This window comes from Electrophorus electricus, chromosome 17, assembly GCF_041902795.1.
Source record: "Electrophorus electricus isolate QZ-2024a chromosome 17, ASM4190279v1, whole genome shotgun sequence".
Lineage (NCBI taxonomy): Eukaryota > Metazoa > Chordata > Actinopteri > Gymnotiformes > Gymnotidae > Electrophorus > Electrophorus electricus.
In genome coordinates this window covers 2,116,403-2,129,396 of record NC_137513.1, presented here as the reverse complement: position 1 = coordinate 2,129,396, position 12,994 = coordinate 2,116,403, and the positions used below count along the sequence as shown (strand labels likewise).

General features: G+C 47.1%; 1 protein-coding gene across 7 annotated transcripts in view; it reads right to left on the bottom strand.

The window, feature by feature from the left end:
* Positions 1-545: 545 nt before the first annotated feature.
* igsf9ba (immunoglobulin superfamily, member 9Ba) overlaps positions 546-12,994 on the bottom strand; it is a 51,870-nt gene continuing 39,421 nt past the window's right edge. Inside the window, exons 13-21 of one of the 7 annotated variants that reach the window (XM_035534294.2) lie at positions 12,657-12,832; positions 12,307-12,533; positions 11,737-11,821; positions 11,309-11,470; positions 11,149-11,194; positions 10,332-10,418; positions 8,089-9,744; positions 6,047-6,177; positions 546-5,293 (exon numbers count right to left, since the gene is read on the bottom strand). In XM_035534294.2, coding sequence (XP_035390187.1) covers positions 5,070-5,293; positions 6,047-6,177; positions 8,089-9,744; positions 10,332-10,418; positions 11,149-11,194; positions 11,309-11,470; positions 11,737-11,821; positions 12,307-12,533; positions 12,657-12,832 — 2,794 coding nt within the window. In that variant the 3' untranslated portion in view covers positions 546-5,069. The other 6 variants (XM_081700162.1, XM_027022415.3, XR_003411473.3 and 3 more) reach the window with 6 other exon arrangements.

Sequence of the window (12,994 nt, the reverse complement as noted above, 5' to 3'; positions counted from 1 at the left end):
ACAGACGCCCACTTAGTATTTGTCATATTTGCTTCTTCAGACGTGGTCAGTTTCTTTTAGTGGCTATCAGGAGACGTTATAAACGTTATAAACATATTTAAGATGAATTGTGATGACAGCCATTAGTCCTAGACAATGCACTTCTAAGGACTTTTTGCAGATATGCAGAGCAAGATCTTTTCGACTGGCTGTCATATCTTACATGTGGCGTTTGTGGGTTTGAGTCTCAGAAATATATGAACATAGACTTTTAACGTATACATACTGTGTGACACTAAATGCTTTTAATCATAGAGTTGTTAGCGTTACAGTCAATGGGCCAGTTGGCCAAGCAATCTTGGACTAAAAATCAAATTGCTATTCGGTATTCGCCAGAAAAACGACTTCATACTATAGTTTAATCAGGTTTAATTTGAGTGTGGCGAACCAGCCAAATACCGCCACCTTGTGGTCAACGAGTAGAAGACTTGCAGTACTCAGTATTTGCAGGTCACTCGTGATAAGAGCTAGAATAACTGGAAACAAGCGACACATAGACATTTACATACACGCTTATGTATTTTATTATATCAAAATACAAAAATTTTAGAGGGTTATTGGATGGAACGAAGCATTGGAAAATGTCAACTTAATACAACCTGCCAAAATGTGCATATCTGGGCATCCGGTGATGTAAACAACGCTATTATAACCGCTCCGCATCAGAGACCTCAGACTGGACCGTCAGTGACAATCTACAGGCTTAGCAGCCCAAAGCTATCACAAACCCATAACACATTAGCTAGGACAGTAGGTTCTGTTTGACCGTTAACATGTCAGGGGTCGAGATCATTCGGACACTGTCCTAGTTTTGCGATAGTGCCGCTACATCCTAGCAGTTTGCTCCCTTTGAGTGAGGATGCGGCTCCACAACCTGCAGATGAGTGAACTCGTGGAGACTAGAACAGTTGGGCAATGTTACACAGCTATGAGACACCGTCTACATTTACTTCTATCAGCAGGCATGAAGAAGACACACCAGGCACCAGACTGTCTTGCTGAACATGTGGAAAGTCGTCCACAGGCTCCCTGTACTTTAGTCGCACCAGTGAATTTGGCCAGAAACATGTCACGGTTTCTTAGAGAACGTTCACTTGTCTAAAACCAGTGGCAGACTCAAACCATACAGCAGAATAATATTTTATATAAGGCTTTGGTTCAGCACCATACTGTTGAGAATAATACCTGAAAAAAATACTACACAATGAAATCTCAAATTAAGTTGTTCAATTATTCAACTGTATAAATCAGGGGGAAAAAAGGAATGAAATGTCAATTATTTGTGTGGGGTTTTAAACACAAAAAGTCTCAGTACACTGCATCTGATGTGGAAAATATCAGCAACATATGCTAAAGTCAGCCCAGAAACCATCTACACAAATCATTTGTAAACAAGTCATATACAAATCAAATGCAGTTTTGTTTTGTTTTTTTAAAAGCACGATAACTTAGTTTGAAATGCATTTTCAGTGAGCGCTATATCTATGCATGAGGTTTAATTTTAAAACAGTCATAAATTAGTGCATAATGTAGTAGTACATTCTAGATCCTTAGTGCTGGTCAATATGAAAAACAACACACGCGAATGAAGGAAAGCTGACCGTGTTGCGTGAGCAAAATTAGTAGTTTTTCACTTAAACAAAAAAAGGCTTAAGAATTTCACAAAGCACAAAAACATTCAATAAGGGAACACAAGCAATTAAAGAGCTGATACCACAACTCCTGCAAATGCGCCCTCGTAGTCTTTTTCTAACAAGCAAAAGGGGCGTGTGTACATGTACAGGGTTATTTTCTACAAGAGAGGCGTTATTAGCTCTGGTCTCCATGCACATACTGGAGGAACGAGGCAAGATATCATCCATCGACCATCTTCTGGAGAATGCTTGTGTGGATGTACAGAAATAATACATCTAGGAGTCTGCCTGAAGATGTATCACGTTGCCATGTTTATAAAAATCCCGTTAACAGTAACAGTATAGCTTCTCCACACTTTTTCACCTGATCGATTTGCTAGGTCCATGAGCGATGGAACAGTTGAATTATACCCTGCTTAAATTGAAAAGGATTACACCTTAATTTGCACCATTTTCCCCAGAAGGTCAGCAAATCTTAATAAAATAATACAAGTTTTAATAAAATCTTTTCAGAAGCATTAAGCAATCTCTCCGATCGTTTTTTTTTTTGTTTTTTTTTTGTTTCTGAGACTTTGATGTCGAAGTTTAAATGTCTCTTGCAAAGTCCGGCCTTTTGGGTTTCTGTGGCGAGCTGCAGTGCAGGTTATGTCCTGTCAGAATGGTATTATTGCTTACAACCCTACTCACTAAGAGACCATGACGAGAGGAGTCACGATGGAGCTGGGTCCATTCGTGTCAGAGAGAGGTCTGTGCATGAAGTCTGAAACACAGCACCACAAGAGTTCAAAAAGACATAGCACCAAGTCAGAATGAGTACGATGTGCCTACATCTTCACATGGTATTTCTAAGTTAATGTAAACGTGGGTTTGTGAGACTTCCTCTACGGCATGTTCTCCACTTCACAAAATGTTCAGCAAAAGCACGGCTGAAGGCAAGGCATGCCTAACTGTGGCATCCACCTCACTATGCATGGACAGCAGCTTTACAAACTAATATACATGTAATGTATAAGGGAAAACAACACCACAAGAAAGGAGACTTACAGTCTTTCTGCCAGATGACAATAGCTAGGATATGCTAATCTGTGCTGCCAACTGACAATAGCTCAGATGTACTAATCTGTGCTGCTATCTGACAATAGTTCAGATATGATAATCTGTGCTGCCAGTCAACAATAGCTCAGATATGCTAATCTTTGTGGCCAGATGTTTGACACCATTTTAAATACAAAATGTGGGTCTATAATAATTTTTAACACATAACATTTTAACCACTTCCTTTAAACATACTGAATGTATTCAGGAAACTCTACACATAAATTCTGCTTTTCCTTAAAACACTCAAGTTTACTGCAACGTCCAGACTTCTATGGCTAATTTTTTTTTTTCAAGTGGTCATTTACTCTTTCCATGTTGATTGATTATGGTTCTACAAGATATCCTTATACTTCAAGACTTTAACGGTTGTTAGGATTAATCGTGTCGTTTTACAGAATAAAAAAAACAGCAGGCATGAAGAAACATACACACACACACACAAATCAGTGCTCTATAAACCAACACACACATTCGGCATCAGTTCAAGCTAAACTGACCCAGCACACATGAACCAAGAGCCATACACTGCAGGAGGCAGGTCAGCAGGTCAGCAGTTAGTCGGCTCTAGACACAATAAAGCCTTTAGACGTTAGAAACTGATTAGTTGTACTCCAGTGCCACAAACTGCTGTGCCTTACGAAGAATTACAATGGATAGAAAATAAAAGGTTATAAGGAAAATCATGCTTTTTTTTCTCTAATAGTCTACTTTTAGTAGTTCAGTTCATCAGGTGTAAAGCAATCTAGACAACTTGCAGTTAAATTTTCAATGATTAGGTTCACGTTAACTTCCCATTGGTATATGTTGTGTTTGTCATCATTGTCTGCACAATATCTACTTTACAGTACTGCCTTGGTGTATATCTAATATAACCTATGAATTTATACTTGATTATCTCTATCAAACTGATTGAAACAGTTCAACATTACACTAACAATGCAATTCACAACTTCTAGTTACATTTGTGCAAAGGGTCACCAAAATACAATACTTACATTACTTGGATTTTTTTTTTTTTTTGACAATTACATTTTCAATTGTCATGTCAAGATTAAGCAGTCTGGAATAAAGTGTAAATAAAAAAGTTTGAAGGCATTTTCCACAAATCACGACTGTAGGTAGGAACAAAATGGCCAAGCACAGCCCTGGAGATGTTTCGCCACTCTGACAACAGTGTTTGGCAAAAATTCAATTGCTCCAGTTTTTAAACAATCTATTTAAACACTGATTTTAAACAGAGGATCAAAGGGCAAACATAGAAAGGAAAGATCAGCGCGTAATCCTGTGGTATACTCTGAACTGTAAATTAGTCTGAATTCTGAACTGAATGTTTTTCCTCAGTAATCTCCTATGTAAAGAGAGAGTCTGAGATGTGAGCATTAATTCAATCAAAACCCCTTTGACAAAAAAAAGGCAAATTCAAAAGTCTTTTGAATATCTTAAGAAAAAAAATTTACGCGCAGTCCAGTGTCAATGTCACCTTTCACATACCAAGGATTTTTTGTTCACTGTAATTTACACAATTTTTCCCAAAAAGTACAAAAGGATGTTTCGTATCCTATGGTCAGTATGACATGGACTATTCAGTATATCAAAAAATAGCACTAACCATCTGTGTTTGAAAGTAAGCTTCAAATAAAATGGATGTACATTGAGTTTTGACATTGGAGAGAAACTGGGCCAGAGCAACTATATTTAGCACACGACAATGCACATAAGAGTCCCCTCCAAAAGCCTTATAACGACAGCTCCAAATATAGCAGCACGCCAACATTGCATTGTGGTTCAAAGATGCTGTAGCTTACAATTTCTGTAGTATTCTGTGCTTTGCATTAGATAAGATCTGATACGTGAGTGACAAATCTAAAAAGGAACAGCAATTTTGCACTCCCTGGATCAATGCCTTCTTACTGGAACAAATTATACTAAATATTATTGGAAATTTGCCAAAAACACACGATGGAGGCCTTTGAACACATTATAAAATACTGTAACTTGCACAAATGGTGACATAAGTGCTCAAATATGTGCCAGAATTTTTTTTTTTTTTTTTTTTTTTTTTTGAGGTATCTTTAGACAAAACCAAACTGTCTGCAAGGTTTGTCTGTCACTTGTTCTAGTGGGGCACCTTGTTAAGATTTACAGAAAATACAAGTATATGTAGAACGTTGTGCCAAAAGGAGAAGGTGAAAAAAATCTAATGTACTTTGGGTCAGTGACAGATAGTTGGAGCTCTATGTCCATTCTCTGTTGCCATTAATGAATCAGGATGTAGTTTTCCCCACAGAATTGGACCGGTCAGCGCAGAGACCCGTAGGTAGTGGAGGCGAAGTTCACGCTGGCCAACAGCGCTTTCCGGTCTTCCCGGTGGGGGAGAGACCAGCGTAGCATGGAAGCTAAGTGGAGATAGGGGGCTTTTCGGAGCGTTTTTTCCCTCCTCTTCTGGGCGGTAGAGCAGATCTCTTGTCGTTGCGTAGGTGCCTGAGGAGCATGGAGCTGCTGGGTCTGAGAGGAGGGCACATCTAGAGACAGCAAAGCAAAGCAGGAGAAAAGACACTGTGACACCGTAGAACAGCAGTGTACAGGGGCAGGGCACACAGCTGGCCACTGCGCGAGAGAAGATTGCTGCACCGTCATGAACTAGAAACACCTGCTTTGGTAACTAAGGCCGCGCTCCTAAAGCTTTAAAACTTCTTAATGTGACAACTTGGCTGTGGGTGTTTATTTTTAAAAATAAGATTTCTTTTGAGAAATAATTTTCCCTTCCTAAAAAGCTAGAGGAGGAAGTTCAGAAGCATACAGTGCGCTCAAGAGACGAACGAGGTGCGTGAGGGGAGCAATATGTGTTTACAGGAAGAACATGAATGAACTGGGATAAAAACGACCTTGCAGCTGGAGACGTGAGCAAAACGGTTATATCATCACAGCTGGAACATGTAATCATGACACGGCATAACACACGTGCCACCCTAAGACACGTGTGTTAGCTAGGAGCTTTTTAGGCCATTTTTAGAGACATTATGCCTTTATGTTTTCAAGTAGACTCAGGTCCTGTATTTCTTGATGTAATCCCCGGAGAAAATTATTATCTTAGGAAATGACTAAATACTGCTTCAGATATCAAAATAAAAGTCAGACATCATTAGAACAAATTAACATGTAAACAAAAAAAAATGTAGATGTAAACAAACAAAAAAGTTGCTCTTGTCCTTTGTTTAAGTGACACAATAATTGGCATAATTGTTTTACTATTAACAAACATGCCAAAAACTGACCTGTTTTTTTTTTGCATTTGGAGTTGTTGTTGTTGTTGGCAGCCACTTTCTTGGCTTTTTTAATACAGTAATAAATAAGTGCTTCAAAGCTCTCAGACTCTGCAGGGGCTCTCACTGCACCTCGAGACTCCCTACAACACAAGGCAGGCAAAGGGAAAACAAGCCGTGTTACTTGACTCGGCCACCAGGGAGCGCCACCCTCCCCAGACGTGCTCAGGCTGAGGTGAAGGGTTCTCAGTGAGACAGTGTTACGTACAGATGCAGACGCTACAGTCTTACATTGCTACAAATCTCTCTGAGCAACAGTGTAAAATTAGGTTATTTCATTTGTTGGTTTTAATTTCAATTTTCTTGTCATTCATCCTTCCCACGGCAAGCAAATAAAGAGTAGCATTGCAGTTCAAACGTTTACCTCATGCTGTAAGATCCTGTCATGTTGTAAGCACTCGCCCTTGTATAATCAAAACAAAACTAGTCAAAGTGGACCGTTGCCCGGTAGCCACAACAGTAGGCAACCTTTTCTAGCCACGGTCTGACACAAGCCCGTTTCCCTGAAAAAGCGTGTTTTTTTTTTTTTTGTTGTTTGTTTGTTTGTTTGTTTTTTAAATCATCATACATGCCATCCTTATATCATGACACGCAGATCATGAAAATAGAAGAGTCAGCCAACAACTCATGGGTTTCACAAGGCACAGAAACACAAAGCGTTTACAGACAGTCTCCCCTGCTGTTGAGGCTGTGGAGAGAGAAAGCGAAAGACGTTAGTAGAGGGGAGGGGGGAGGGGCGGCCGAGCGCTACAGCCCGTCACATCAAACACACTCCGGTTACCATGGATACAGCGTACGGTGGCATCACCATGCTGACAGGAGAAGAGATGGCAGGGAGGGGAGAAGGGAATGGTTGGCAGGGAACAGTCACATAAAAAGGAAATTAAAAAACAAACCACAGGGACAACAAAATGTGAGGAGAATTTTAGTTCAAGAATCGCCATTATTGAATTGGCATTGAGGAAGGATATTTAAAGGAGGCATGCATGATATTTTTGGACATGGAACAAAAGTTTAAAGGGGAATACGTAAGTCTGCCTGCCAAAGGCACTCATCCGAAATCCGTTACAATACCACTCAACTACTTGTCCTCTTTATCGGCCAAAAAAGCTGACCAAACTCTGCTTTGATCCTTTGCTGTAAAAAAAAATAAATCGTGTCGCATTCTGCATTACAAATGATGCCTTTTTTAAGAATTTGTCCAATGTGTGAGTTCTTTATTGGGACAAAATCAACATGTCATTCCCCTTTAAATGAGAATGAATTGAGACCCCGCCTGCTAATGTCTCCCCTTTCAGACATGGATTCAACCCTTACCTATTACGGTGTAGAGGACCTGGTCACAACAATGCTGCCCAGATAGCTGAGATCAATCAAAAACAAAGAAGGTAAGACTACCACAGCCTGGAGAGGACAAATGAGAAAATAAGAAATAAATGGAGAAATAGAAATTGAGTTGTCACTACTCTAGATGAGGATGGGCATTGCGAGAGATGAGTGCAGTCTCATCCCTGGCAACGCAGGCCGTCAACAAAGGCCACGCCCTTGGAGCAAGGCCACGCCCTTGGAGCAAGGCCCTATTTGGTGGGAGTGGGAGAGAAAGGTGTAGGGAATGAGCTGGAAGGCATGAGATGGTCAGCCCACATCCGACAAAGAGAAAAGAGTCATGAGATCATCATGAATGCATAAAAAAGAAAAATACTGAAAATAGTCAAAATGCTACAATCTAAAGTACATCAGTGCTGATACCAAGATATCAATGTACCAAAACTACAAAAATCTAAACAAAAAAACTGTTTAAAAAAATAAATAAACAAATAAATGTTTTAATAAATGTGTTTATAATTTAGGCTGTTGTTGAATCTGTTTTTGTTCTAATCAAAAAAAAAAAGAAAAAAAAAGGCAAAAGCATGAAGCCGTAGCTTTTGCAGACTAGATGATGGTGTGATCTCCTTGTCATGTTTTCGGAGTCTCCTATGGTGCAGGTCACCTACCCTGGAGACGGCTCTGAGGGCAGCATCTCCTCACCCGTCCTCCTCTGGGACGGCCGCTGGCCGAAGGCATCGCTGCTCTCCGTCGGGGGCGAGGGAGACTGGGAGGGGTAGCTGGCCGCTGCGGTAGCAAAGGCCATGTGGGCATGGTAGGCCGGGCTGGGCCGGCGGGCAGTGCCCAGGCCCTGGGTGGGAGAGGTGGCAGGGGAGGAGGAGAGGGACCTCCGGGAGAAAGAGACGCTGGCGGGGTGGCGTGCGCTCTCGGGCATCTCCTGCGAGCGCGAGGGGCGGAGGATGCTGGGATGCGGCGGCGGGCGCACCAGGATGTCCGGCGAGCCGGCGTGGGAACTGGGCGGGGTCTGGGTGAGAGGAGAGAGGCGCGAAGGCTGCAGCATCACCTGCTGCGGCCCGAGGTCCAGGCGGCGCACGGCCCGAGGGCTGAGCCACGGCTGCGGCTCGGGCCGCCAGCTGTCCGAGCTCTCGCTACGCAGGGTGCTGGGGCTCCCCGCGCGGGCCAGGGGCCCGGGGTAAGGCAACACCGGTACGCCCATGCCGTTGGCGGTGTGTCTCAACTGCGCCAGACTTTGGGCCTGTTGCATAGTTACATGCGTGGCTGGGAGGCCCTGAGGAGGGAGCGCGCCCGGGGGGCGGCCCAGGTGGGCCCGTGGCGCCTCCAGCTGAAGGAACGCCGAGCTGGACGACGGGGGCTGAGAGGAGACGCCGAGCGCACGGCTACGCGGGGGGTACGGCGGCGGCTCGGGGAGGTCCCGGTGGAGATGGAAGGGGTGGTGTGGTGGAAGGGCGAGACGGACACCCTCCTGACCCGGGAAGGGGAAGTCAGGAGGCTGCCAGGTCTCGGCGGAGCGAGAGGAGGGAGGGCTGTGCACCAGCGGAAGAGCGTGGCCCGACGCGCCATACTGCGGGATCCTCAGCCCCTCCCCCTCCTCGGGCATGGCGGGATGGCGGAAGGGCCCCTCAGGGCCGTATGGGGGTGAAGAGGACATGGCAGAGCTGCGCGGGCTCACGTCGGGCATGTAGAACGGGGGATGGAGCTCCACCTCGGCGCCGCTACCTAGATAGCCGTAGAAAGGGCCCGGGGGGAAGACCCTGTGAAAGTGGGAGACACGGCTTTGCCCTGTGGCCTGTAGCCGACTACCCTCCAAGATGCTCATACCTTCCGTGGGCCTCTGGAAGCGGGGGCTGAGGGCCGGGGGCTGCATGTAGGACTCCTGGCTGGAGGACTCGGGGGAAATCTGGGGCCTGAGTGTGGCCATGACAGGGGGGAGGGGCCCGGGCTCGTCGTTCTCCTCGTCTGACTGCCGGAACTCGGGGTACAAGTCCGACTCCTCGACGAACGGGAAGCCCTCGATGCGGCGTGGTTTGAGCGACGCGTCGCCGTCGTCCGCCGGCTCCATGACGAAGCGCCCGTCCGGCCCGCGGCTGATCAGCTCAATGGGCGTGGTGACCTCCGCCTCGTGCTTGGACACGCTGTACTTCTTGCCGGTTATGGCACGCTTGGTTCTCTTGTACAGTGAGAACTCCCTCTCTTTCCGCGGACTTGGCAGCTTCTTTACGTACAGGCTGGGCGGGCCTACACTGGCCAGCGACGGCGGCCGGGACGAGGCGATGCTCTCAGGGCTGATCTTCCCGGACGACAGCCTGTCGAACAGAGCAGACACGGCAGCTGGCGGTTACCACTCCGCACGCTCACACCCAACAGGGACGGGCCAGGACTCGCGCGTGTCCTTAGCATCCCCTGCAACCAGAGGCCTGGAGCGGCCTGTGTGTGATCTTAACCACGCCACGTGACTCCCAAATCGCTCACTTATTTTGATGACACACTAAACAACATCGCACATTTGACCTTTCTGTATGTGTCACTTTGAAGATGAAAGAATAGACAGTGTCATGATGTGCCATGATGGGAAGACAAAATGAAACCACGAGACACAAGACACTTGGGTAGCGGCAGAGACAGACACACCTGACAGATGCTATCACCATACCCGTTATAACCCCGTTAATCTTCGCGCAAAACGGCTATGTTTGATATTTTGGAATTGTCCACCTCAAGATTGCTGAAGAAGTGAAAACGGAAGAGGCGTAGGAGCAGCGGTGTATTATCTCCCCAAGTGGCCTTCAAACCCAGTACAGTTCCGCACCACAAACAGAAAGCATGCAACTAAGGCAGCTGGGCGCCGGCTAGCGCCATCTGCTAAGAGAAGGGTGCAGGTGCAGGCACTCACTGAGGACTGGTGGATGGGGGCCTGTAGCTGCTCCTGTCTGGCTCTTCCCAGTAGGGCTCAATGCCAGGCAAGGGGGTAAGAGGAGGCCTGCGGTGAGAGACACAATAGAGGGGAGGGGCAAGAGGCGGGGCCATGAGACCGGACCGGGCTTCCGAGCAGCGGCGCGGAGATGGGTGGAGATGGGTGGAGATGGGTGGAGATGGGTGGGAGCATGTGGCTACGTCTACGAGGGCCGTCATGAACGTCAGGATGAAGGAATGGCATGGCCACCAACTGTGGGGAGTGTGGCGTGGGGTGTCGGGGGTTAGCAAATGCAGCAGTTCACAGCCCCCCCCCCCCCCACCTCGCGGAAGCGGCGGTGAACTTCCACGTGGCGTTTGAGCTTGAAGGCCAGGGGCCACTGTGTGCACAGGCCGCGGAAGAGCCACGGAACAGCCACGCGAGATCGCCGGTGAAGGCAAATCAATGCATCCCGCTGCCAGAGATGCGCAGTAAGCACGGATGCATTTCTAGTGGCCGTTCGAGTAGACAACTCAGCCATGCGTCCCAGGTGTGGGAAGGGCTCGGCTACTACGGTCCGCCGTACAAGCTACTCCTGAGTGCATGCTGTGCCTTCCTAGATTTCTCTCTCTCTCTCTCGCTCTGCAGAACACACACTCGATCACACACACACACACACACACACACATGCGCGCGGACATACAGGCGCACAAGCACACCACACGCAGACAGCACGCCCCAGCCAGAGGGGTCCCAGACCCGACGGATCTGCTGAAAGGCAAAGTGTGTCAGATGTCAGCGTGGTGCGGATACTTACGGTGACTCGACGCTCTTCCTGGTGTGGGTTATCGACAGAGGAGGATCTAGACAAACAGAGAGGACAACAGAAGACAAGCGTGACTGGACTAGCCTGTGGGCGCGCGTGGGGGTGGGGGTAGGGCAGCCGGTTCGTTGTGGCGCTCCGGGGCAGGACCCACCTCGCTTGCGTTTCAGCTTGCGACGGTGCTGCTTGTTGACAAAGCAGGCGGCCAGCGTGCTGAACAGGATGGCGGCGGCCAGGAAACAGATGGTGGCCACAATGCCGGCCACCACTGGCCGAGCGAGCCCCTCTTCTGAGATCTCTGTGGGAGGGAAGGGGTCTGAGAGAGGAGACACACTCCAGAGCATGAAACAAGATGGAAGCGTAACAGCCAGACGGCATGCAGTTAGTCACAGAGCAGCCAATACAGCACCTGGGTCGTTTCCCTGCAGTAATCTGCAGGCATTCTTTCTGATACTGTACGTCCACATATATAGCTTTGGAACAGACGCACACTATCTTTTAGGATCAGCAGGGGGCGCTAAAGCTCCACATGGTTAAAGCAGTGAAATCCAGCGGTTTAAAATAGCCTTTTCTAATTCTCACCTGTGCTTGACACTCCCACTACATTACTGCTTTCACTAATGAGATCATCCATGACGGCCAGGGCACGGAATTCATACCACGAGTCCTGAAGGAAGAGGGATGAGCAAACGCATTAAAGTGTCCTTAAAGTGGATTCACGAGGACGTAGGTCAGATCTGTCGGGGCAAGCACAACTTAAACAAACGCAGTACTACAGCACCATCAGTTACATGGATGTGTTCTGTATGTTTCATGTCTTATCCTTAATGACCAAGAAACTGTAATGAGGTATGTGAAGAAGAGAGACAAAGAATCAGTTAGTATAAACCAGTCTCAGACTGGAAAGATTTTGTGGGGTGTTTTTATGTTCTAGCTAAAATGTTTTAAAATATTTCTTCACAAGCCTTTGGAGGGCTGCATCGCCTGTTTCAGAACAGGAAAGACGATCATGGAAGGCACATTTCTATTACAGGACCTTAGACCACACTGACCCACGCTTCATGTGTGCCTTCACATCAGTGCCATGCAGCTAAGATCCAGTGAAGATTAGGAATACGCAGGAATACACGGGTTCCCCTCGCACCCGCTTACCGGGATGAGGTCTCTGGCCAAGATCTCAGTCTCATCAGCGGGAATGAGGTCATCAAGCACCTCCCACCTCTCTCCCAGACGGAACTCTATGATGTAACGGTCTATCGGTGACGTGTGATTGGCCGGAGGGAGCCATGTCAAGAGAACTCCCTGTTGCGTCCTGTTGGCTGTGAGGCACCGCGGTGGGGTAAGAAGCACCAGTGGTTCCGGGGTACTTGCGGGGTACACTGGTGGAAATGGACAACAAGGCATTGTTTAGCCAGCAATGCCAAAGCATCCACAGTTAGGAGATGGGTGGAGGGGGGGATCTGCGGCGCCCCCTGGCAGGTGTAAATGGAAGTGCCACCCACCTACTGTATTCACAGTGACTACCTCACTGAAGGGGCCCGTGCCGAGCTTGTTCTGGGCCAGCACGCTGAACTGGTAGGCAGTCTTTGGCTCCAAGCCCTGCACCACCAGCCAGGTCTGAGAGCCGGGCACAGGGACAGAGAGCCAGTCGTGGGGACCCAAATCTGCCTTCTTCTTGCTGTCGGAAGATGGCACTGGATTAGACTGAAGAATATCCCATGCTTAAAATGCAATGGAAACAATGTAAAAACATACACAGACAGACAGACAGACAGACAGACGCACACACACACACACACACACACACACACACACACACACACACACACACACACACATC